This window comes from Alligator mississippiensis, chromosome 1 (assembly GCF_030867095.1).
Source record: "Alligator mississippiensis isolate rAllMis1 chromosome 1, rAllMis1, whole genome shotgun sequence".
Taxonomy (NCBI): domain Eukaryota; kingdom Metazoa; phylum Chordata; order Crocodylia; family Alligatoridae; genus Alligator; species Alligator mississippiensis.
The window spans coordinates 322,624,741-322,646,248 of record NC_081824.1 but is presented as its reverse complement, the minus strand read 5'-3'; the positions used below and the strand labels follow the sequence as shown (position 1 = coordinate 322,646,248).

General features: G+C 43.3%; 1 protein-coding gene across 2 annotated transcripts in view; it reads left to right on the top strand.

The window, feature by feature from the left end:
• The first annotated feature begins 271 nt into the window (after positions 1–271).
• The window catches only part of ZRSR2 (zinc finger CCCH-type, RNA binding motif and serine/arginine rich 2), a 31,279-nt gene continuing 10,042 nt past the window's right edge, over positions 272–21,508 (top strand). For both annotated transcript variants that reach the window (XM_059720903.1, XM_006261076.4), the window contains exons 1-10: positions 272–377; positions 2,355–2,434; positions 2,908–2,983; positions 6,001–6,109; positions 6,483–6,569; positions 8,696–8,734; positions 10,582–10,697; positions 12,991–13,204; positions 17,265–17,320; positions 18,105–18,214. In XM_059720903.1, coding sequence (XP_059576886.1) covers positions 328–377; positions 2,355–2,434; positions 2,908–2,983; positions 6,001–6,109; positions 6,483–6,569; positions 8,696–8,734; positions 10,582–10,697; positions 12,991–13,204; positions 17,265–17,320; positions 18,105–18,214 — 937 coding nt within the window. In that variant the 5' untranslated portion in view covers positions 272–327. The remainder of the gene's footprint in view (positions 378–2,354; positions 2,435–2,907; positions 2,984–6,000; positions 6,110–6,482; positions 6,570–8,695; positions 8,735–10,581; positions 10,698–12,990; positions 13,205–17,264; positions 17,321–18,104; positions 18,215–21,508) is intronic.

Here is a 21,508-nt window from a genome sequence, read left to right as displayed (position 1 = left end):
TTCCTGAGCTTGGTATCTCCCCTGCCAGGTAAATCCCCCACCCCCGACCAGAGTAGAACGGTCCACCCCCGACCCTGCAACCATCCTCCTACTGGCCCCGCCCCACACGCAGACATCACGGGCAGATATGTCAAATAACTCCCCCCGCTTTTAGCCCTCAACTGCGCGTGCGTACTCTTCCTTTGCTGTTCGCAGCTTTGTCGAGCAACTCATGCCACCCCCCTCCCCCCGGCCTCTTCCGGAACCGGAAGGCATCGGCTCCCCTGGAGGCGTTTCCAGTGTCGCGCTTCCGCTGACGCTGCCACCACTGCCTTCCCCACACACAACATGGCGGCGCCCGTGCTGCTTCCCGCGGGGTCGGCCCTGGGGAAGCTGAGGTGAGGCCGGGGACGCTCCCAGGCCCTTCCTTCCCTTCCCCCTTCCCCCCCCGCACCGTTGTTGCCCCTCGCGCGCGGTATCAGTGACGCCTCGGCGTGCGGGGTGAAGCGCGTGCAGCGGTGGTTGGCGGTTGTCAGTCGGTTGGAGGAGGGCGGTGCCCGGGGTGCGAGAGCGGGCAGTGGGGCGGTCCCTGTCAGTGCAGGGGGTTGGCAGGGCTGCTACCACGTGAAAGGCAGCTGTAGAGCGGTTGTCCCTTTTCTAGCACTAACTTTTTCCAGTCGGGCCAACACTTTTAGAGCTTGGCCCTCACTTTGTGAATAGGGCCACCTGCGCATGTTGCGCGGCTGCCCTGTGAGCTGTGCAACGTGCGTAATGTGTGGCAGGGGCTGTGGTGGCGGGTGCAAGCACAAAAGCAGATGTGGCTACAGAGCTTAGCAGAAAGGGTAACACTAGTTTGACACCCCTCCCGAGCAGAGCCAAAGGTGCGTGGGGTGAGGTGAGGTGAGCTGTCGTGCCCCTGGTAGGGGTGCCAACCCTCCAGGATTACCCTGGAGTCTCTAAGAATTAGATATAATCTCCAGGAGGCTGCTGAGAGTCACCAGGGAGATAATGATAGGGCGTTCATTAAAATAAATGTTAAATGTTGAATCCATTTGGTACAGTAGTCCAGTGGGTTTTTAAAATGTAATAGTAATGGGCATTTGCCTTCCTGAGTACAGTACAGTAGATCAGTCATTAATGTCATTATATCATGTGATGAAAGCTCCCAGAATAGATTCAAACACAGTTGGCATCCCTAGGCTCTGGGCTGAGGCTCCAGGAACCTGGCTGTGGTGTGAAGAGTCCCTGCCTCTTCGTGCACTCTGCTGGGTCAGCCCACAGGAGTGCGAGGAGTTGGGGCTGTGCTGTAGGCAAGCATTGGAGGGTTTCCACCATGGGATGACAGGCCCCTCTCCTTCCTGTCAGCCGATTGGCAGGGTGCCAGTATATTTTCTTGGGGTTGGAATCCTCCCCAGCTGGCTCTGACAGCTGCTGCTTTTTTGTTGTTTTTCAGCTGTCAATTGCTGCTAGACAGCCTGTTCCCTTCCCAAACTGTACAGTCCATGTCTTGGACTATTTTTCTACCAGAAAACATTTTTCTGGTAGGAAAAGTAGTCCAGACGTTTATACAGGCCAGTTGTTTGTACATTCCAGATGACCAGTTTGTATAGTCCAGACATATGTTTCTACCAGAAAACATTTTTTTTTCATATGTTTCTACCAGAAAACATTCTGGTAGAAACAAATGTCTGTACACAGCTAGGGGCAATTCAGGTTCCACTCCATGGGACCTTGTAGACCAGTGGTCTTCGACCTTATTACATTTGCAGACCCCTAAAAAATTTCGAATGGGGGTATAGACCCCTTTGAGTTGTAAGTGTATTCACACATTTTTGACTGATCAGAGTCATCTTTTGTGGACTCCTTAGATGTAGTCTACGGGCCCCCAGGGTCTGAGTATCGCAGGTTGAAAAACACCGTTGTAGCCTATAGAGGAAGAAAGGTCCTATCAGAGGTGTAACTCAGGAGTTGAGAGAAGTAGAAGCCAAAAAGGAAAGTCATCAATGTCAGCTTAGCATCACCATTGGTCAAAAGTCAAGGGAGCACATATTTGGAGGAATTTTTGATCTGCAATGTCAAAAGCAGCTCAAGGACAGTGAAATCCTGAGTCCTTAGCTGAGCAGTATTCATTGCTACTAGATGCACACAATTTGGACTGCAATATTACAATCTGATATTTAATTTTAAAAATGTTTCTTGCTATGAACAGTATTTAATAGCTCTAGGTTGTGATTTAGGTCTGCACTGCTGTCATAAGCATAAATAGAATTCGAAGAAGGAGGGGGGAAACTGGATGTTGAAAGATAAATTTTAACTAAACAACAACAATGTTTTGATAGCCTGGTATAATGCAAATGATACTCTACCATCTTCAGCCATAAACAATATAGAGCTGTTCTGAAGAAAGAGAAAAGAAAGAAAAGGAGACAAGCACTAGCCAGATTGAGAGATTCCGGTAAGAACCGTATTACTTTTGTTGCAATTTTATACGGGTATGCTATTTTATTTTCTTATGAAGACAATGGGAAGGAACGCTAAAGTGTTACAGCATCCAAGGAGACTATTGTGTAGTTTAATCAGTGTTCTAGAAGAGTAAGATTTTTTTAAAGTAGAAACTTTCTTTAGAAGATATGATTCTGTCATGCACTTAGAAAATACAGTGTGAGATCACTTGGAATCGTGTAGTAAAATTTCTCGAGGTTAGTTTTTTTTTCTTATTAAAGAGTCTTAAGCTTTTTATCTACACTGTTTACATTTATGCATGAGTACCTCCGGATAGAAGGAAACTGAAAAGCGCTAGTAAAAACTCCAGTTTGGAAAGTTTATATTACATAAGTTCTTTTCTACCTTCTTATTACACTATGGTAAAACCAAAGAGAAAAATTGTATTTTAGCTCTGTGTACAAGAACCTATTTCTTTTCTTTCAGAAATCACAGAAAAAGATGAAACAGTGCCTGATGAGGAAGAACTAGAAGAAGAGGAAAAAAAGCTTGATGCTGAAAGGTGAATATTCTAAAATTTAAGTATCTGCAGTAGATGCATTATTTTGTATGTTACTCATTTTACAGAATGACAAAAGTATACATTTTGTAATTCAAATTCTATTTTTTTTCATATTAAGCACTGTACACTCAAATTTCCCTGAATGCCTCACTTTGGACCCACTTGAGCTTGCTATTCAGAAGAATTTAAGGGTGTGGACAGAAGCGCAGCTCTCACCTGTAACTCAGAACAATGTTTGCAAAGTGTTTTGAATTACAGTGTTACCCCAGACCAAACAAAAGTTCACTGTTGGTTCCAGGTGGGAGGGGAATCTAGCTGCTGCTGGGAGACTGCAGCCAGGTTCCCATAGCAATGGCCAGGGCTCTCTGCTAGTTCTTGCTGTTTTCTGAATGGGAGGGGGAAAGGCAGCAGAGGGTATAGTGGGTAAACTGAGTTATGCTAAACTTCTTAACCAGAGTCTAGGCCAGGGGTAGGCAATGTTTTTTGGCCAGAGGGCTGAAAACCCCTACAATGCCTACCTTGGAAGGTGCTGGGGTGCTAGCATACCAGAAAAACAAAATGAGGGCAGGGGATACATGGCAGGATGCCCTATTTATGCCCCTTGCCCCCCAGCCCTGCTCATGGCCCCTGCCCCCCAGCCCAGGCTCTGTGGCTGTCAGCAGCTACCCAGAACCTGGGCCAGCTGCAAACATTTGCTGCCTCTCTGCCCCAGCCCCAGGCTCCAGGGAGGCAGCACATACCAGTAGTGCTCCCCGCTGTGCTGTCCTCGCCGCTTCTGCAAAGCAGCATTGGAACCTGGCATGGCAGGGTACAGTAGGGGACACAGAAAACTGCCTGCTCCAAGCTTCCCGCTGCCCTGCCACACTTCCCCTGTGCGCGCAGGAGCAGCGTGGTCAGCAGCGCAGGGTTGTGCCCCTCGCTGCTGCCCCCACCTGCAGGGTAAATGTGGCAGGGCAGCGGAGAGCTGGGAGCAGGCAGCTTTCTGTGTCTCCCACTGTGTCCTGCCACGCCTGGTTCCAGTGCTGCTTTGCAGAAGTGGCAAGGGCAGCACAGCGGGGAGCATTGCCAGTATGTGCTGCCTCCCCAGAGCCTGGGGCCGGGTCTGGGGCTGGGAGGCAGCTGGGGCTGGGGCCGGGGCTGGGGCAGAGAGACAGCAGATATTTGCAGCTGGCCCAGGTTCTGGGTAGCTGCTGATAGCCACAGAGCCTTGGCTGCTTGCAGTAGGGCTTCCATGCGATCAGCCTGGGCTTCGTGGCTGCAGCTACCCAGAGCTGGGGCCAGCTGCAGCCAGGAGGTTACAAATAGCTGCTGCCCTCCTGCCTCGGCCCTGGTCCTAGCTGTCTCCCAGCCCTGGGCTCCGGGAAGGCAGCAGGTGCAGGCATTGCGCCCATTGGGGCCGGGGTCGGGGAGGCAGCAGCTGTTTGTAGCCTCCTGGCTGCAGCCAGCCCCGGCTCTGGGTAGCTGCTGATAACCACGGAGCCTGGGCTGCTCCCAGCAGGGCTTGCAGCATCCCAGCTGCCTGCTGGGAGCAGACCTGGCTCCCAGCTGGCACCAGCTACCCAGAACTGGGGCCAGCTGCAGCCAGGAGGCTGCAAACAGCTGCTGCCTTCCTGGCCCCAGTGCGTGCTGAGGAAAATGGCCTCGTGTGCCATGCTCGGCACGTGTGCTGGGGGTTGCTGACCTCTGGTCTAGGCCTTCCCAGAACTAACCAATAAAATTATACAAATTGCCTTATAAGGCAGTGGAAAAAGTAAGTGCTCTGATTGGTATGGTGGGTAAACCAGGTACAATAGGTTCTGCAAAAGGAAATGAAACCAAAAACTGAGTAGAATTGGAGTACTTGATCTAAAAGGATAAGGCATGGAACCTGAGGATTAAACAATTTGGGATGGGAAAGTTACAAAAGTGATGGACAAACAAAGGGGAAAGCATGTGTTTGTGCTGTTACTCTGGGGAGACAGGGGTAGCCATGGACTTTTCACTCAAATAGCTAAAAAGCCAGGAACAAACATTCCATACACCCAGCAGAGGCGGCGAGGCTGATACCACTAAAGGTTGCTGCTGCCACTTGCCAGGTCGGATTACAGGGAGGAAACCTGCTTAGGGGTTACTATTAAAGTTCACTGCATACCAGATTGGATGAGGAGCTGTGTCAATCCTTGGGGGTCTCTGGCAGAAAGAATCCTATTGGTAACAGAGGGAGCTCATCCTTGGGGCTTCTCAGCTGGTGGTGAAGGGTGGGGTGGGTAAATTGGAGCCCTCCCCACTTCAGGGAGGCTCCAATACTCCCACTTCACTCTCCATCAGGGCTGAAAATCCCTCAGACTGAACTCCCTCTGCTCCCTTTCCCACCCTCCCATTCTGAAAACAGCAACAGGGTGGGAACTATCCAGACACGAGTTACAAAAGACGCTGTATTTTGAAATCTCTATCTGATACCTCATGCAATGAGATTTTCATCTGATTGGCTATTTTTAAGCTGTTTGCAGTTGTGCACTTGTGCTTGGTTACAGCTATAAACTGCTTTCTGTGGCCAGATAGGGTGCAGACAGAAGTGACAATTTTTGCCCAAGGTGAATTCTACACTATACTACATTACACTAAAGGCTGAGTAGTAACTTTATATGCAATATTTTAACCATTATCGTTGAACTAGAAAGTATAAATTAAGTTTGGGTGTTTGTGAGAACATATGACTAGCTATTGGATAACATGCAAATTGGCCATATTATATTTAATCCAGTATAGAAATGATATTGGAATTGGCAGTATCCCAGAAACTTGTAATCTGGCAACAAAATAAACATTGGTCAAATTGTGTATTTTTCTAGAATGACGATTGCACTTCAGCATTGAAGAATTATATGTTTGGGGAAATACGTTGAGAGGTGTTTTTTTTTTAATATTCTGCTTCAAAGGAGTAAAACCAAGTTTAGTAAACCTATTTTGCATGATAGATAAAATGTGTAAATTTATAGACATTAATTTTGATAACTAGATTCCTATTTTATTGGTAGGCAAAAACTACACGAGGAGTGGTTGTTGAGAGAAGAAAAGGCTCAAGAAGAGTTTAAGATCAAGAAGGAAAAGGAAGAGGCAGCAAGAAGACGTCAAGAAGAGGAGGAGGTGAAATATAAATTGAAGACCATTTTTAAGTGTGCCATAGTGTCGTCCAAAGCCAAGGGAAATTGTTAATATCTGTTTTGGTACTGGAGTAGACAAAGCGTTCTTGAAGTAGATTGTTTTTAATTTGTAATCTCTCTCTTTTTTTTTTTTTTTTTATATTGATTTAAAAAAAAATACCCAAAGCTTTGGATTTCCTTTATATATCTGAACACAAAAAGCAAGAGTTTCATCTCATAACAGAGTTGATGATTTTGGATTTATCTGTGGTCTTCTCATTCGTTTACAATATTATGTTTTTTTAAAGACTTCATAAAGCATTTATTTATTTAATCTTTTAACAAGAAAATAAACACTCTTTCTTTTTTTTATGAAGAGAAAGATCAGAGAAGAATGGGAAGAACAGCAGAGGAAAGAGAGAGAAGAGAAGGAGCAGAAACAACAGGAGAAAAGAGAGAGAGAGGTGATTCCTGCATTGGGAGGATAAACACACTGCATATCCTCTCACAGTACCACATGTAACATTCTGCAGTTGTGTACCAATGTCAAAATCCAGTTAGCCTTTTTGCATCTGCTAAGTATTTCCAGTCCCCATTTGTTTATTTCTAATTAACAAATTCTTTCTGAGACCTGAAAATATATCTTGGATTCATAATAGTGTAATCTGAATCCATGATGCTGGAGAAGATAATTAATTTACTATAAGATTAGTCTTTTAGTTTGTGTAGCAATGTACAGCTAATTGTGTAGCTAATTATCTCTTATGTAATTATTTTCATCAGGCAAATACGAAGGTCTGTTGTCAGTGCTATTTTTCACGTGCGTGCTTACCATGTGATATATTAAAGACCAATTTATCCTAGTATTAGAAGTGTTCCTTATAAGACATCTGAACAAGCTTAGTATAATTATTTTTAAGGAAGTTCCTGGTGCTGATCTAGAATTGTATTGCTGCTGTTCCTTAACAGTGTTTTTTAATCAAAAGATGTTACAGCTCCTCTTTACCTGACTCATTCATCAGGATGTATCTTTTTTCATAAATTCTGGGGTATGGAAGAAAACAATGTGGAAAAGTGCTATTAGTTGTACAGTTGCATTAAAAATGCTAGAGGATCTGCCTAGATTACAGACAAAGATCTGTCCTGAATTTCTTCCTACAAAGTGACAAAGTTAGGGTTGACCCTTTCTTCTCATGGAGGGGAAGGTGGTCGCAACTTTTTAGAGTCTCTGTCTTTCATTTCAGCTTTTTTAGCAGCAAAAGGTGGAAACTGATTAAATTCTAGTCAGTTTCATTCTCACCAACTTTACCCGAGATAAAACATGATCCAATACTCCTTTTACTCTAAGTAATGCCAGCAGGGAGGCAGAAATGAGCCAGCAATTTTCACATTTCAGTTTAATAGCGGAAGAGGCTAGTTATGTTGTTACACCTTCAGTAAAAGCAGGGGAGTAGTACTGACAGGTAAGATCAGTCTCCTTCTGGTTCAACTGAGGAAGGGATACCAAGGTACAAATATAATCATCTGGGTCAAGGGCAACTGGAAAAATAAAGTAAGAGAGAAGGAAAGGGACAAGAAAGATGGAAGAAGTCTAATGCAAATTAATGGAAAGAATTAAGGTAATAGAAGGAACCAAGAGGGTTGGTTGGACATGGTTTAGTTAGTAGTCAGCACTTGATATGCTAGGGTGGGATTTGTGTGCTGTGTTGACTGACTACAAAAGCATTCCTTGGAGTGAGAGTTTCTATGATGTTTTACTACAGCTGTTACACAAAACCTACAAGGTGAAGATGGGAGAGACTGAAATGTAGAACAGGAAGAATGGAATGTGAAGTAAAGGGGTAGCAAGTGATGGAAAAGGCGTGTAAGCTGTGAATTCCCCAAGCTATTAGAGAGTAGGGAAGAGACCCAGAAAGCAGGAATAGTGTGGTGTGCTTAAAATTAAGGGGAATGCCAATTTATTTTGTTGAGTAGCATGAATGAATTACTAGCTAACAATATGTTCTGTTATCTAGCTTGTTAGCCCTGGCTGGTATCCTGTGGACAGGTGTTTGGTCAAATGGTGTAGGCTCTACTATGGTTGTAAGAATGGCAGCATCCATATGAGCAGATAGGAAGTTAGGCAAAGCCAAAATGTGAGAGTAGCAGCTAGGAAAAGCCAGAATTTAATGTCTGCAGTATTTATTAGTATTGAAAATGTAGTTTAAACTTGAATGGCCACTTGTCTTGTCCATTCCATTTCAGCTTTATACCTATAAAACCTTGTACCAGGGAAGTCTAAGTGTGTAAAGTAGCATAGTTCAGTGACAGCAAAAAGAGAAAACATTGCTTGTTTCAAATGTAGCTTTTTAAAGTGCTCTAATGTTTAGATATTAGAAAACTCTTGCTTGGAAGTCATCTAAGATGTATCCTTTAACTGCAAAAGTGTGTGAGGTACCACAAAGTAAACAACTATAAATGTTCAGTTTTATAAGTAAACTGCCAAGTTGTATGATCATTAAGTGTTGCCAGTTAGGTTCTTAACTAAAGAAACCAGATGAGTTACCTGTCTTCAGGGTTTTCACTAGTCCTGTGTTTGCACCATTTGTAGGAAGCTGTGCAGAAGATGTTGGATCAAGCTGAAAGTCAGGTATGTTCAGAGACTTTCCAATAAAGAGCTAAAGTGACTTCGTTACCATCTGTTTTTTGTCTTTTAACAAGCTGTCCGTGTGCTCTGAAAAAGCTAGTGACTGTCTCAATTTAACGTGGTTAAATGGTGTCTCCTAGCCATAAACAATGCATCTATTAGCTGAAATAGAATTAAACACATTTCTGGCCATTTGATAGCATTGCAGCTCTAAGTGCTTGTTGCATAGGAGACTTCTATATAGAATGACTCTAGGATTTTGCTATTTTTGTCACTGGATACAAGCTATGACTATGTATTTGTGACTAAATATACTACATAAATCTGTTAGTTTTTCTGCCTGGCAGGTCGCTTCATTTTTTTAGCAGATAGTAAGTTTTTGAATAAATGTGCTCTGAATCAGGAGAGAACACATATCCTAAAATAGGGCGGGAGCTTCTTGTGTGTGTTGAGAAGCACAGATCTCAAACTAGCCTAACAGTAAGAAAATCATGATACCTGCATTCAGCATTTCCCTGGCTTTAAAGAAAACTTAACCTATTTTTAACTTAGCCCAGCAGTTATCTTCGAAAGGTTCTTGCTCTGAATAAACCGTTGAATAGTTCTGAATATTAAACTCCATTATAGCTAGCTATTTTTGGTCAACTGCTGTTACTCTAATAGAGCTAGTATTGGATTCTTAATTACATTTAGCAGGAGGGCTCAATTTATGATAGCAAAATCTGGATGGAAAACTGCTTTGACTGTTGTCATCATGTGGATCACAAAATATATGTAGCCATTTCTTTATATATAAAACATGGTGTGTAAGTTTTACATTAAAAAAATATAAAGGGCTCGGTTGGTCAGTTTCACCACTGATGAAACCACCAATAGTATTTCCCCCTAAAAAAAAGTGGCAGTCATTGCTAACCATGGCTTAAGCACCAGTGGCAAATTATTGAAATATTTAGTTTATGTAATGTGAGGAGTATTGCTTTCTCACCCTTTCCAAATTGCCTGGTTAATCAACGTAGGTGATATTCTTTTTAAGTGCAATTCCAGCTTTGCCTCTTGTCAAAAAATGCACCTAACTTTCTTATTGAATTTCAAAAATCTGAATGCTGAGACTAGGATTTGGAAATTCCTGAGTTTTAATTTGGCATACCCTTTTTTGTACAGTTGCTTTACAGTTACCTTACCTTCACCTTTCCCCTCATGTCACTTTTCCTATCTATGTACATGGTACTTATTTATATATTTTACATGGCAGTTGTGAGGAAAATGTTTAAGGTTCCAGTCTTGTTCCTGCCAAAAATGCATTCTATGCAGCATGGGAGTGGAGTGTGTAAAAGTGGCATTAGCCCTTGTTTTAGTTTCTTGAACCTGGGATTACTGCACATTGATCCAGCTCTGTTCCTTGAGGATTCCGCCATGTTGGAAGGGTCTCACGGCTCACTACATTAGTGCAGCACATCTATCCAAATTCCAGAAAGGTCTGTGTTTGTAGCTTCTTCAAGGATAAAAATCAGATGCATGGGCCAAGTATTTATAATTACTTATTATTGTAAAGGCTTAAACCATCCTTGACTCTAGCAAGTTGGAATATTACACTGGCAGTCTTGGCACACATTGGTGTAATTTTGAGAGTTTCAGAAGTCATTTTCATGAGTTATCAAGAAGAGCCCTTTTCAGCTAGATTGGAAGCGTTTGAATTTTAATAAAGTGACATTTCAGATCCTTGTTTCTAGCTTGTTTTTCTGTGTCAAAGGTAATCATTTAAAAATACCTAAGGACTGAATTGGCATTCTTGGCTTTTTACTATTTTTTGCTTTGTTGAAGTAATTGTATTTCATGGTGTTTTTATGCAGTTGGAAAATGGTGCTACGTGGCATAATCCAGAACCCCCAGAGAACATAGGAACAGAGAAAGATAGAGCTAATTGTCCCTTCTATATTAAAACAGGAGCCTGCAGATTTGGAGACAGGTAACTGCTTGAATATTGATTGAATCATGTCATTTGGGGAATCAGGTTCTTCAGGATGTCTTTTGGGGTCAGGCTAGATGATCTGTTCAGGTCCCTCCTGACCCTAGCTACTATGAAACTATGGGTTCGTGATCAAATAATTTTCTTACTATTTTTGGATTGGATTCTTTTTTGTATAGGGCTGTATGTTGACACTAATGTATTTTCAAAATTGGCTATTTTTTTTTTTATTAGAACTACTAATAGTATATTATTGTTCTCACTTTGATCTAACTCACTTTGATTCAGCAGAAGCACTGGCACTGATAATTTTTCCATAAGACTACATGTAGTTGCTGTTGTTGCAGCTCTGAGGAAACAGATTGGAAGCTGTCTTCCTTCTCCTCTTTCCTCCCCCAATTAATATGCATACATTGCACTCAAAATAAAGGGTTACAAAAGCAAGGTATTATGTAGTGTCATTGGTCAATTGTCACTTTCAAGTATCTTTTTACTGTTTATATAGTCATTGAGAACCACAAAGTCTGTTTAATCAAATATCCTTTCTCTGTATTGGATGTTTTAGAGAGAGATACAACATATTCAATTATGGACAGTCGTGTGATGATGATTTATCTGGCAGAGTTTCTTCTGATGCTTGACAGTGGCTAAATTCTGGAAGTAGAGAGTCCCTGTTACTCATGTCTCCTTACTTGAACTCTTTCAACTGTAGATGATGGTTTTACTACTCAAAATACAGTTTTTCAAGCCTTTATAATCCATAGCTTTTTGTCATAACAAGTTCTGAGTTTATTATGAATTGTACAAACATCAGTTTTAACATTTAAGCTGCTACCTGGGAATTGTTTTCTTTTTGTATTAAGAGACAAGGAAAATAAAGCTGCCTGGTTCTCATCTAAACTTTTAGCCATTCCTTCTGAAACCTTTAGGTGCCTTGAATTATACTTTATTGCATTTTCTTGGACCTCTTCTGACAGACACCATGTAAATACAAAATGAATATAGTACATAAGAGGCCAGTGGGATGTTCTGCTTTATGTTGTCACATAAATGGAAAGGCAACAACTTGTAGAATTCACTGTCTAGATCTTGAGTTTTTAGAGCTTATTGGGACAGACTTATTTGTTTTCCTTATGCTTTTACAGTAGATCATTTATAAATTCTCCTGCCCTAGTGTATAAGTCAATAACAAACTGCTTGGGATTGGGAAGACATTTTCAGATGTGTAGACTAATCTGTTGTTATCCATTACAGTGTTTGGGCCTTCCTCTAAAGCATTTAGATAAGGTACTAAACTAGATAGGTTTGCTGGTGTGATAGATGTAATAATTACATGCCTATACCTTGAACAGGTCGGCCTACTTTATTTATAATAAACTTTCTCTATATTCTGATTTGTTTTTCTATTTGGTTTAGCAAAGGTAACAATTTGAGTGCATTGTATTGTAGTTCGTCTTGTCAGTGCTATGCTGCCCAACATAGCACTAGTATACTTTGGAGAGTTCTTGACCTGAGTAAAATATAGGTGGGCATTTGAACCCATGGCTTTAAAACAGAGTAAAGTCCTTCTCTTGTGCAGAAACTAGCCGGGGTGTTTTATTGAATTTTAGGCTGTTTTGGTTGAGCCCTGTGTTGCAGCATCTGAGAACAGTTTGAAGATGAACATCAACACACACAATCTATTTTTCCTTTTACAGCCAGTAACAGGGAAGTCTGATTTTAGTGCAGTCATTTGTAAAATTTTGCACTCCCACAGCCATAAGACTAGGGGCTGAATTTCCTTTCGAGTAGGAAGAAAGTAATATTAGAAAGTATCTAATTGTCTAAAGGATAATGGGGACTTCATACCTTACAAGAGCCATAGCGTTAATTCTGTAAGAGACTTAAACTTGACATTTTCCTTCCAGAATAGTAACCAGTGAGGGTTGCTGGGCTAGAGTGGGCCATGCCGGAGCCAGTGTACAGGGCCAGTTTTGCACAGCACTGTATGCAGTGTGCGCCCCATGCTAGCATCCTGTGCCGTGTGCAACATGTGCCATTCCTGCTCTGCGTGTAGTGCATGGGGCACAAGCTGCATGGGGCGCCTCTCCATACCAGTCTTGAGCGCTGGCTTTGGGGCTAGTATGGATTGGGTCCCATTTAAAAATATTTTTTTGTAATTTAGAGCTGTTGCTAGATCTAGGAATAAAAAATGTTGGCAATTTTGCAGGTGTAGCTTTTGCTGAAAGTTTAATTGTATTTTGGGTGTTTTTTTTGTTTTTTGGGTTTATTTTTTTTGATCAAAAATGTGCAGGTGTTCCCGCAAACATAACTACCCAACATCTAGTCAGACACTTCTCATTAGAGGTATGTTTATTACCTTTGGGATGGAGCAGTGTAGAAGAGATGACTATGATACAGATGCAAGTCTTGAGTACAGTGAGGAGGAAACCTACCAGCAGTTCTTGGAGTTCTATGAAGATGTACTCCCTGAATTTAAGAGTGTTGGGAAGGTTATTCAGTTCAAGGTAAGCAATAATAATACAGTTATGCACCGTGGGGAATGATGTAATTATGCCTCCCACACAATTTTGCCCATAAAAGGCATGACTGTACATAATTGCATAATTTTGCATAATTTAACTGTGGTTGGCTCTGTGCCTCCCACTTCCGTGATGTGGAGGCACAGAACTGCGCGACTGGATGGCTGGGTAAGTGGGAAGGGGAGCTGGGAGGGAGTGGAGCCGTGGGGTTTTTGGGTGGGCGTGGGGGGGTGTGTGTGTGTGTGTGTGGCTGTGGGGTTTGTGGGTATAAGCCATGTGCTGCCAGGTCAGGTTGGCTGGCCCCATGCCTCCACATGGGGCTTCTGGGACTCCAGGAGGAAGCTGTATGTAGAAGCACAGAGCCTGCCCAGCCTGATGGCATGTGACTCCATGCATCCATGTGTGGCTTCCTGCTGGAGTGCTAGAAGCCCCACATAGAGGGCTGGCCTGGCCCATAGCGCATGGACCAGGAGCTGTGTGCCATTGGGTCAGGCAGGAAGCTGTACATGGAGGCACGGAATCACATGCTTATTGGGCTGGGTGGGCTTCTGCTTGCCTCTACATGCGGCTTCCTGCTGGAGTGCTGGAAGCCCCATGTTTTGGCACAGAGCCCACGTGACCGAATGGTGCATGGCTCCCAGTCTATATGCCATTGGGCCAAGCCAGCTGGCTCCGTGCCTCCACGTGGGGCTTCCAGCACTGCAGTGGGAAGCTGCACATGGAGGCACGAACACTGCCTGGCCCGATGACACGTGGCTCTCACCTGCAGTGCCATAAGTCCCACTTGTTGGCACAGCCAGCCTGGTCTGGTTTGAAGGTATGTCAGTGGGCAAGGCCAACTCCATGCTAGCACATGCAGGCCCTGGGACTCATCCAGAGGCGTGCGCCACTGGGGGCTCTGCTTGTCACAGCCATGAGCACCCTGAGGGTCTGCTGCTGGCTGCTGCTGAGCCAGCGGTGGCAGGGACTGTGCATCATGGGGGGAAGGGATGTGTGGTGGTGTTTCATGGGTTCACCCACCTAGAAACTACACACCCCCCCTTTCCCCTTTGCAATCTACCCCACAAACCTTGCACCAGTCCACAAATGCCACACACACCCATACCCCCCCCACTCACTCCCCAACCATATAAGGTACCTGCATATATTTCTAAAGAAAGTTCAAATAGTGTTATATTATTTGTTTTGTTTTGGGCTTTTTTTAACAAATCAAAATAATTTTGCATAATTTGGAATTTTTTATACATAATCTTAAATTTTTCTGTGCATAATTCCCTGGGGTGTAGATCATTGTCACTCTAACATAAATCTCTCTTTTTTAGTGTGTGTTTCCATTGTGGAATACATCGTAGCTTAGTTTAATGTGCATTCAAAAGATTATACAGTTTCATTAACTCAAAATACATACCTCTCGGGTCATTTGTAAGCTAATTTCATTGCTGTCATAGCGGATTATACTTCAAATAATGCTTGTGCCCATAATTTCTCTTAAATAATGGGCTTGTCATGTGTAGCTAAAATTACCTTCTTCAGCAGTCTTACTGACCCCTTCTTACTAAGCTTTTGATCAGTCTTGTATACTGAGTTTGTTATGGGAAGTCTTGGAAATTTTTACCAGTTGTGTACTAGTTCAAGGACTAAGCTCAAAGAATTTCATATAACAATGAAACATTTTTTTTCTGTTGAGTGTCATCTGAATGGCCAGGCTTCTGGGAGAGGGTATCATGTTGGGAGGCAGGAATTAGGGGTCTAACTAAATAAGATTTAAATACTAGTTTCCCAACCTGAGTGTCAGAGTTCAACACTAGTAATAATGGGCTGTTTTATGTGTTTTGTGTTAAGTTCTGTGTAGAGATCTAGCTACTCATGTTCTAATATTACATGTTAAAGCTACATTAACCCCCCCAGCCCCAGGTGGTAATGTTAGACATTGGAAAGATAAGAAATACATGAGTTAGAGTGGTTTGTGGAATACAGGCTTGTTACCTGTGTATACATTGTTTCTATCTAAACATGGAAGGGGCCTTCTGGGTTAGTGAATCCTGTCCCCTGTTATCACAAGCAACTGTATCATGACTTTCATAAGCTGATCCAGTTTTGAGAAACAGTCAGGCTTCTTATTCTTATTGCTGTGTGTAAGGCTGTTCTAGAAGCACACTTCTCAGATAGCTGGTAACTTCCTTCTTGCTTCCTACTTAAATTGATATATGGCCAGTTCACGTCCACTTGTTCTTGGGCCAACACTTGTGTGTTCTTTTGCTTAACATAGCTCTCTTCCCTCATCAAGCTTTATATTACTAAAGTAAATGATCACATATAATTTATACCATGGTAGCCCTACCTCATTCATTGCCTAGACTAATCCTGCTTTTGGGGATAAATGAGGTTTGTTTAGTGAAGCAAGCCCATCCAGTAGGGAGGACCCCTGCTTCATTTGTTGCGGAAGTGGGAAGGCACATAGAGAAGCTGAGGCTTGCTGGAAGGACAAGCTTGCTCACCCTTAAAGCAACAGTTGTGGCGTTGGAGAAACTGAATTGTATCCTTGTCCTTCCATGAGTTCTTCTTCTATGAGACCTTAACAAGTAACATAGACTTTTGTGTTGACAAAAATACTGATTACTCATAGCTGCAATGTTTAGGTGAGTGGCAATGGCGATTTGAATGTTATGCTTTTTATATGGTGGGTTAACCATGCCTGTTGTAAAGTATCTTTATTTCTTCTTAGATAAGGCTTTGTTTACACTACAGAGCTTATCCAGTGTATCCATGTCAGTTAGGGTTGTAAAGAGATCCCTCCTCCCTATGCAGCATAGTTCTGACAGCAGATTCCCAAATGTGAACACAGCTTTGATCGCAGAAGGCAGGTTTTGGCGCAGAGCTACTGTTATTCGGGGGAGTGGTGTGTAAACGGAAAAATTTATGCTAGCAAAGCTACATCCATATGTGGGACACAGCTGTCTTGGTGCTGTTAGGTTTTAAAGTGGCTCACTGTGTAGACATAGCCTGAGCATTCTCTTCCAAAATCCGCAATTCGTGCTTAGCAATCACTTCAAATTGGACAGTATTTCTTAAAGGACTGTGCTTCCTGAGTTTGTACACTTCAGGTGAGTCAGCTTTTGTTGTTTCCACAACAGAATTTTCTGGAATTTCATATCATTTGTCTAACAAAGAATCATTTAGAGCCAGCCTTTTCTGTTCTGTTACTCGTTGCTGTCTTTGTTTTTCTCTCATTATTCATTCTCCCGTTTCTGTTGTCAGTGAGTGCTACTGGTGTCAGATGATGAACAAGTAGTCCTAGTAGCACTTCCAGTGTTGAATTTTAGTAACTGCTATTAGCTATTTAAAAGTGCAGCTGGTATTGAACGCCTCTAGTAGAAATGATGCGTTCTTGGAGGCCAGCCGGACAGAACACCATGTTGTCAGAGGATTAATTATGTGGTGACATAGCAATGTTGCCTACCAACAGTGCTATTTCAGAAATTAAAACAGAACCTTAGTAGCAGACTATGGAGAAATTATGACTATGTTTATATGTTTAATTAAAACCAGCTAGATGTTAGGGCAGGGATCAGCAACGTTTTTGGGCAGGATGCCAGAAATACTCACAACCTCGACTTGTAAGATGTTGGAGTGCAAGGGGTGGATGGCAGGGGAGCCACAAGGGGCCAAATCCTAGTTGTGGCAGCACAGCCCTGGCCCCTTCCCACTGTCCACCCCGAGGCATATGTGCCAAGAAAAATGCCTTTGCGTGCCACATCCTGGCGCACATGCTGGGAGCTGCTTACCCTTGTATTGGGAGAAGAAAGAAACTGCAACGTTACCTAAGCAGACTAGTCTAAATGTTCAACAGAAACCAGAAGCTCTTACAAGCCTTTATTTAACCAGATTGTAAGTATTGAGTATTGTTAGGTCTATATTTGAAAGCAATTGGCTTTCAAATGTTTACATTCACGTATAATGAATAGGGGTGAATACAGCTAAATATGCTTTAAGTATTGTAGCTGTCTGAAGACCTTAACTTTAATATTTCATCTTCTTTTTTTAGGTCAGTTGCAACTTTGAGCCTCACTTGAGGGGAAATGTGTATGTTCAGTACCAGTCGTAAGTGTCTTGAAGTTTTATGAAGATTGACAAGTAAACTCTAGATCATAAGCAGTACAGTAATACATGTTTAACTTTGTCCTTTTACTGGATTTGAAAAGGTTTAATCTTTATAGTTTCATTTCAGGTAAATTTGAATGTCAGTGGGCATGTCTGTATGTGAATATTAATGGGGCACGCTAAACTCTGGCACAGTTTGTATCAGAGTTGTTGCTCTCAGGTGCAGCATTTACACAAGTGTCTGGGTCTGCAGCATGTTGAGCTAGGGAGGCACAGCCATGGCTGCCAAGGGGTCCGGGAAGTCAGCCTGCCAGCCTGGAGCTGCTCTTGCCTGGCTTAGCATGGTAAGGAGGGGCTGGCTGGGACATAAGGGTGTTACATTGTGGGGCTAGCAAGCAGGCAGCCCTGCACTGTAGCACCCATGTACCCCAGCCAGCCTTGGATGGCATCTACATGTCCGTTTCAGTGCACTTAAGTAACTGCTGTACAGTAGCACTTGTGTTGGGCAGTACTATCTGTGGCAGTTAATTTGTTTACTCTGGCCTTTAGCACTGCTCATATAGACGGTGATGTTTTACTGTGGAGTTAATTAGGTAACTCCACAGTAATGGTCTTGTGTAGATACACACCCACTTTGGCCATATTTAATCAAGGTGACTAATCCCCATATTTAATCAAGGTGACTAATCCCCATATTGTTAGAGCCCCAAATTGGTATGTAGCTTTAAAAGTTTAAAGGATTGTGTCTCAATGTTGCAAACTGTGGCTTTTTTTATCTTTAAAGAGAGAGAGACTGTCAGGAGGCCCTTACTTCATTCAATGGACGCTGGTATGCAGGACGACAGCTTCAATGTGAATTCTGTCCAGTGACAAGGTGGAAAACTGCTATCTGTGGTATGTTAGGATAACTGCTTATGGAAGTCTTTTATTCTTGAAAGGCTTATTACAGAACTGAAAGAATAAACATTGCTTCTAAATCTGCTGAGTATCTACTTAACATTGGAATAACAGTACCTTTTGGGGATAAGAAATGACAGACAAAGCAAACAATATCAGAAAATACAAGCTGAAGATATAAGTTGATACATTATCTAACAAACTGAGTGAGGGGCGGGATTTAGGAAATTGGCTATGTAATTTGGACCCAGCAACATTAATATTTAGGAATTATTGATGTTTGGTCAGTTTACAGTTTTACATCTCATTAAGCTATAACCTAGTTGGTCTTTTGAAAGGCTAAAGTTTTAAAATAAATGTTAGTTTTAGCTATAGTTTAGTCTTGCTGAAAAGTTTAAATACATACATAAAGTGGACTATAAGCTGAATATGAGCCAACAGTAGGCCCTTGTTGATGGCTAGGGACAGACATTCAAAAAGCCTGAGCCTGAATTGATTCAATCTTTGCAGGTTAGCCTAACCTGGCTAGGTTGAACTGGTATGCAAGTGTACAGACGTTTCCTCTGGACTGAGGAAATGCCGGCACATGCCTGCAGTGGCTTAGGCTAGAAGCTGGGGGTGCTAGAGCAGCCATCCCTTCCCTGTACAGTGCTGAGCTGAGGGGGAAGGGTGGCCAAGCCCCGGCAGGACGCTTTGATTAGAGAGGTGTGTAAATGCGAACCCTGCTCAGACTTTTCCCTGCTGGCTGCTCGGGGTGGGAGTGTTGCCAGACCCCAGCACTGGGCTACCATTCTGAGGCAAAGGAGGGGTGTATAGCGCATGCATCTGTTGATGATACTGAGCTTTTCAGTCTCTCTCTCCCTGCTTTTTCAAACTGTCTGCAAACCTGACAGGCAAGGGAGCCAGCAGGGGGCTGATAACACAGTGTTTATCAGCCCATCAACAAAACAAAAGCCTCTCTCATTAGTTCAGGCTCTTCTTAAACAGCTTTTTCCAAGGAAGGAAGGGAGGAACATTACCAGCTGACTTGTTGATTAGCTCCAAATAGCCTTAAGGGGACACTGCTTGTGCCAGTGAAATTGGAGATGTGCACATGCCTCCGCATTAGCTAACATACCACGTGCCAGCTAGGGTCTGTGGGGCTGAGGTCCGTGCTGTGGGAGAGGGGAGGATCCCTGCTTGAGCAGTGAGAGGGGGGTGGGACAGAGGGAAGCCAGGCAGAACCTGCTGTGCCTGCAGTCGCCACTGGTGCTCTGGCTAGGGAACAGAGAGGCAGGGCCAGCCCTGTTCTCTGGAGCAGACAGCCCAGCCCAAGACTGCAAAGCATCTGGGATGCTGGAGGACTCTGGTTTAACTTAAACCAGGAAGGGGTCTGGGTCAGACGTTGCATAAACCTGTTTGATCCAAATTCATTAAGTCTGATACTACATTCAACCAGGTTTATCTTAAAACCAGTCTCAGCCATTTTAAAACCCTTATGTGCACTGAACATCTGTTCTGTTACAGGTTTAAACCAGTTTCTGATCACTTAAACCAGTGTGTAATGTGTAATGTCTGTCCCTAGCCAAAAAGGCTAACAGCATACCGAGCTGCATTAGTATAAGTGTTGGCAGCAAATCAGGTGAAGTGATTCTTCCCTTTTAGTCAGCACTGGTGAGGCCACATCTGGAATACTGTGTCCAGTTTTGCCCGCCCCCCCCTCCCCCCCCCACTTCAGAAAACATTTGGACAAATTGGAGAGTCCAGCAGAAGGCAATGAAAATGGTTCAGGGGCTGGGGCACATGACTTCTGAAGAGAGGCTGAGGGAACTGGGTTTATTTAGTCTGGAGAAGAGAAGACTGCGGGGGAGGGGATTTAATGGCAACCTTCAACTACCTGAAGGAGGGTTCAAAGCCCCCATAGCTGCCCTGCCTAGCCCCAGCCTCCTGGCACTGAGGGGGGGAAGGGAAAAAAGAGGCTGACATTCACCGGCTGTAGCAGTGGTGATCACCTCTGAGGGCTTGTGGTAGAGCCCCCCCCGCCCCGGGGTGGGGCTGCAGGGATCACCCCCCCCACTCACCTGACACCCATGCGGCAGCTGCCCCATGACATGGGTGCAGCGCAGCTTGGCAGGGCTCTGTGTGTTGTCTGGGAGCTGGGGCCACTAAGGCAGAATGGTGCCAGGCTCTGGCTGACACCTGGAGCCGCCTCGGCTCCCAAACAGCATGCGGTGCCCTGCAGATATAGCGCTGCATCTGCATTGGTGACTGAAGCTTCGCACAGCCCTACTGTCAACCCTGACACAACACAAACACCCTAACCTGCCACAGGTAAAGCAGGGAAACCATGGCACCAATATCCTGCTTCTATGAAAAAATGTCAATATATGCTCAAGATATTAGGAAATTAGGTCATGCCCCCTGCTACAGAGGAAGGCAAAAACTCCCATAGTCTATACCAGTCTGACCACATGGTAAAATTCCTTCCTGACTCCAAATATGTTGGTCTGACCCTTAGTGGAGGGGCAAGATCCTTTATGCATAACTACATATAGATCCTCTTTGACCAGTGCCTGTCCAACCTCTTCTTGAACACCTCCACAACTTCCCTAGGCAGTCTATTCCACTGCCTCACTATTCTAACTGAAGAAGTTTTTCCTGATATCCAACATAAATTAATTTTGCTGCAACTTCAAGCCATTGATCCACATCCTCCTCTCTGCAGCAAGAGAGAAAAGGTACTTGCCCTCCTCTTTATGGCAGCCCTTCAGGTATTTGAAGACTGCTATCATGTCCTTTTTAAGTACGGTACTTTTTCTGCAGGCTAAATGTGCCTAGCTCCTTCAGCCTCTCTTTGTATGACTTGCTTTACAAACCCTTGATGATCTTTGTTGCCCACCTCTGGACTCTCTTTAACATCTGAATGCCCTTAAAAAGGGGAGGCAACTATTTTAGGATGTCATTTAGGTTACTACAGGAAGATTAACATACCTTAAAATTAATGGGGGGGAAAAACCTTTTTATGAGGAATTTGCATGACTAGGGCATTTTAATCAGTGTTTATTTGTTCTGAACTTTTTCTTTCAAATTAGAATCCTAATCAGTGAAATGCTATACAGGACAAAAGTATAGATGAATAAATGTCTGAAGACTGAAGCTCTAAGATGGAGATGGGCAAGTGCCATTGCTAAGATTAAAGTATGAAGTATGGTTGTGTCTGTCCCTGTCAGAGAGGTGAATTAGATGGTGTATAAAGGGAACCCAAATTGATCTATCTTTTTATTGGAAAAATCAAATGGATTCAATGCAGCA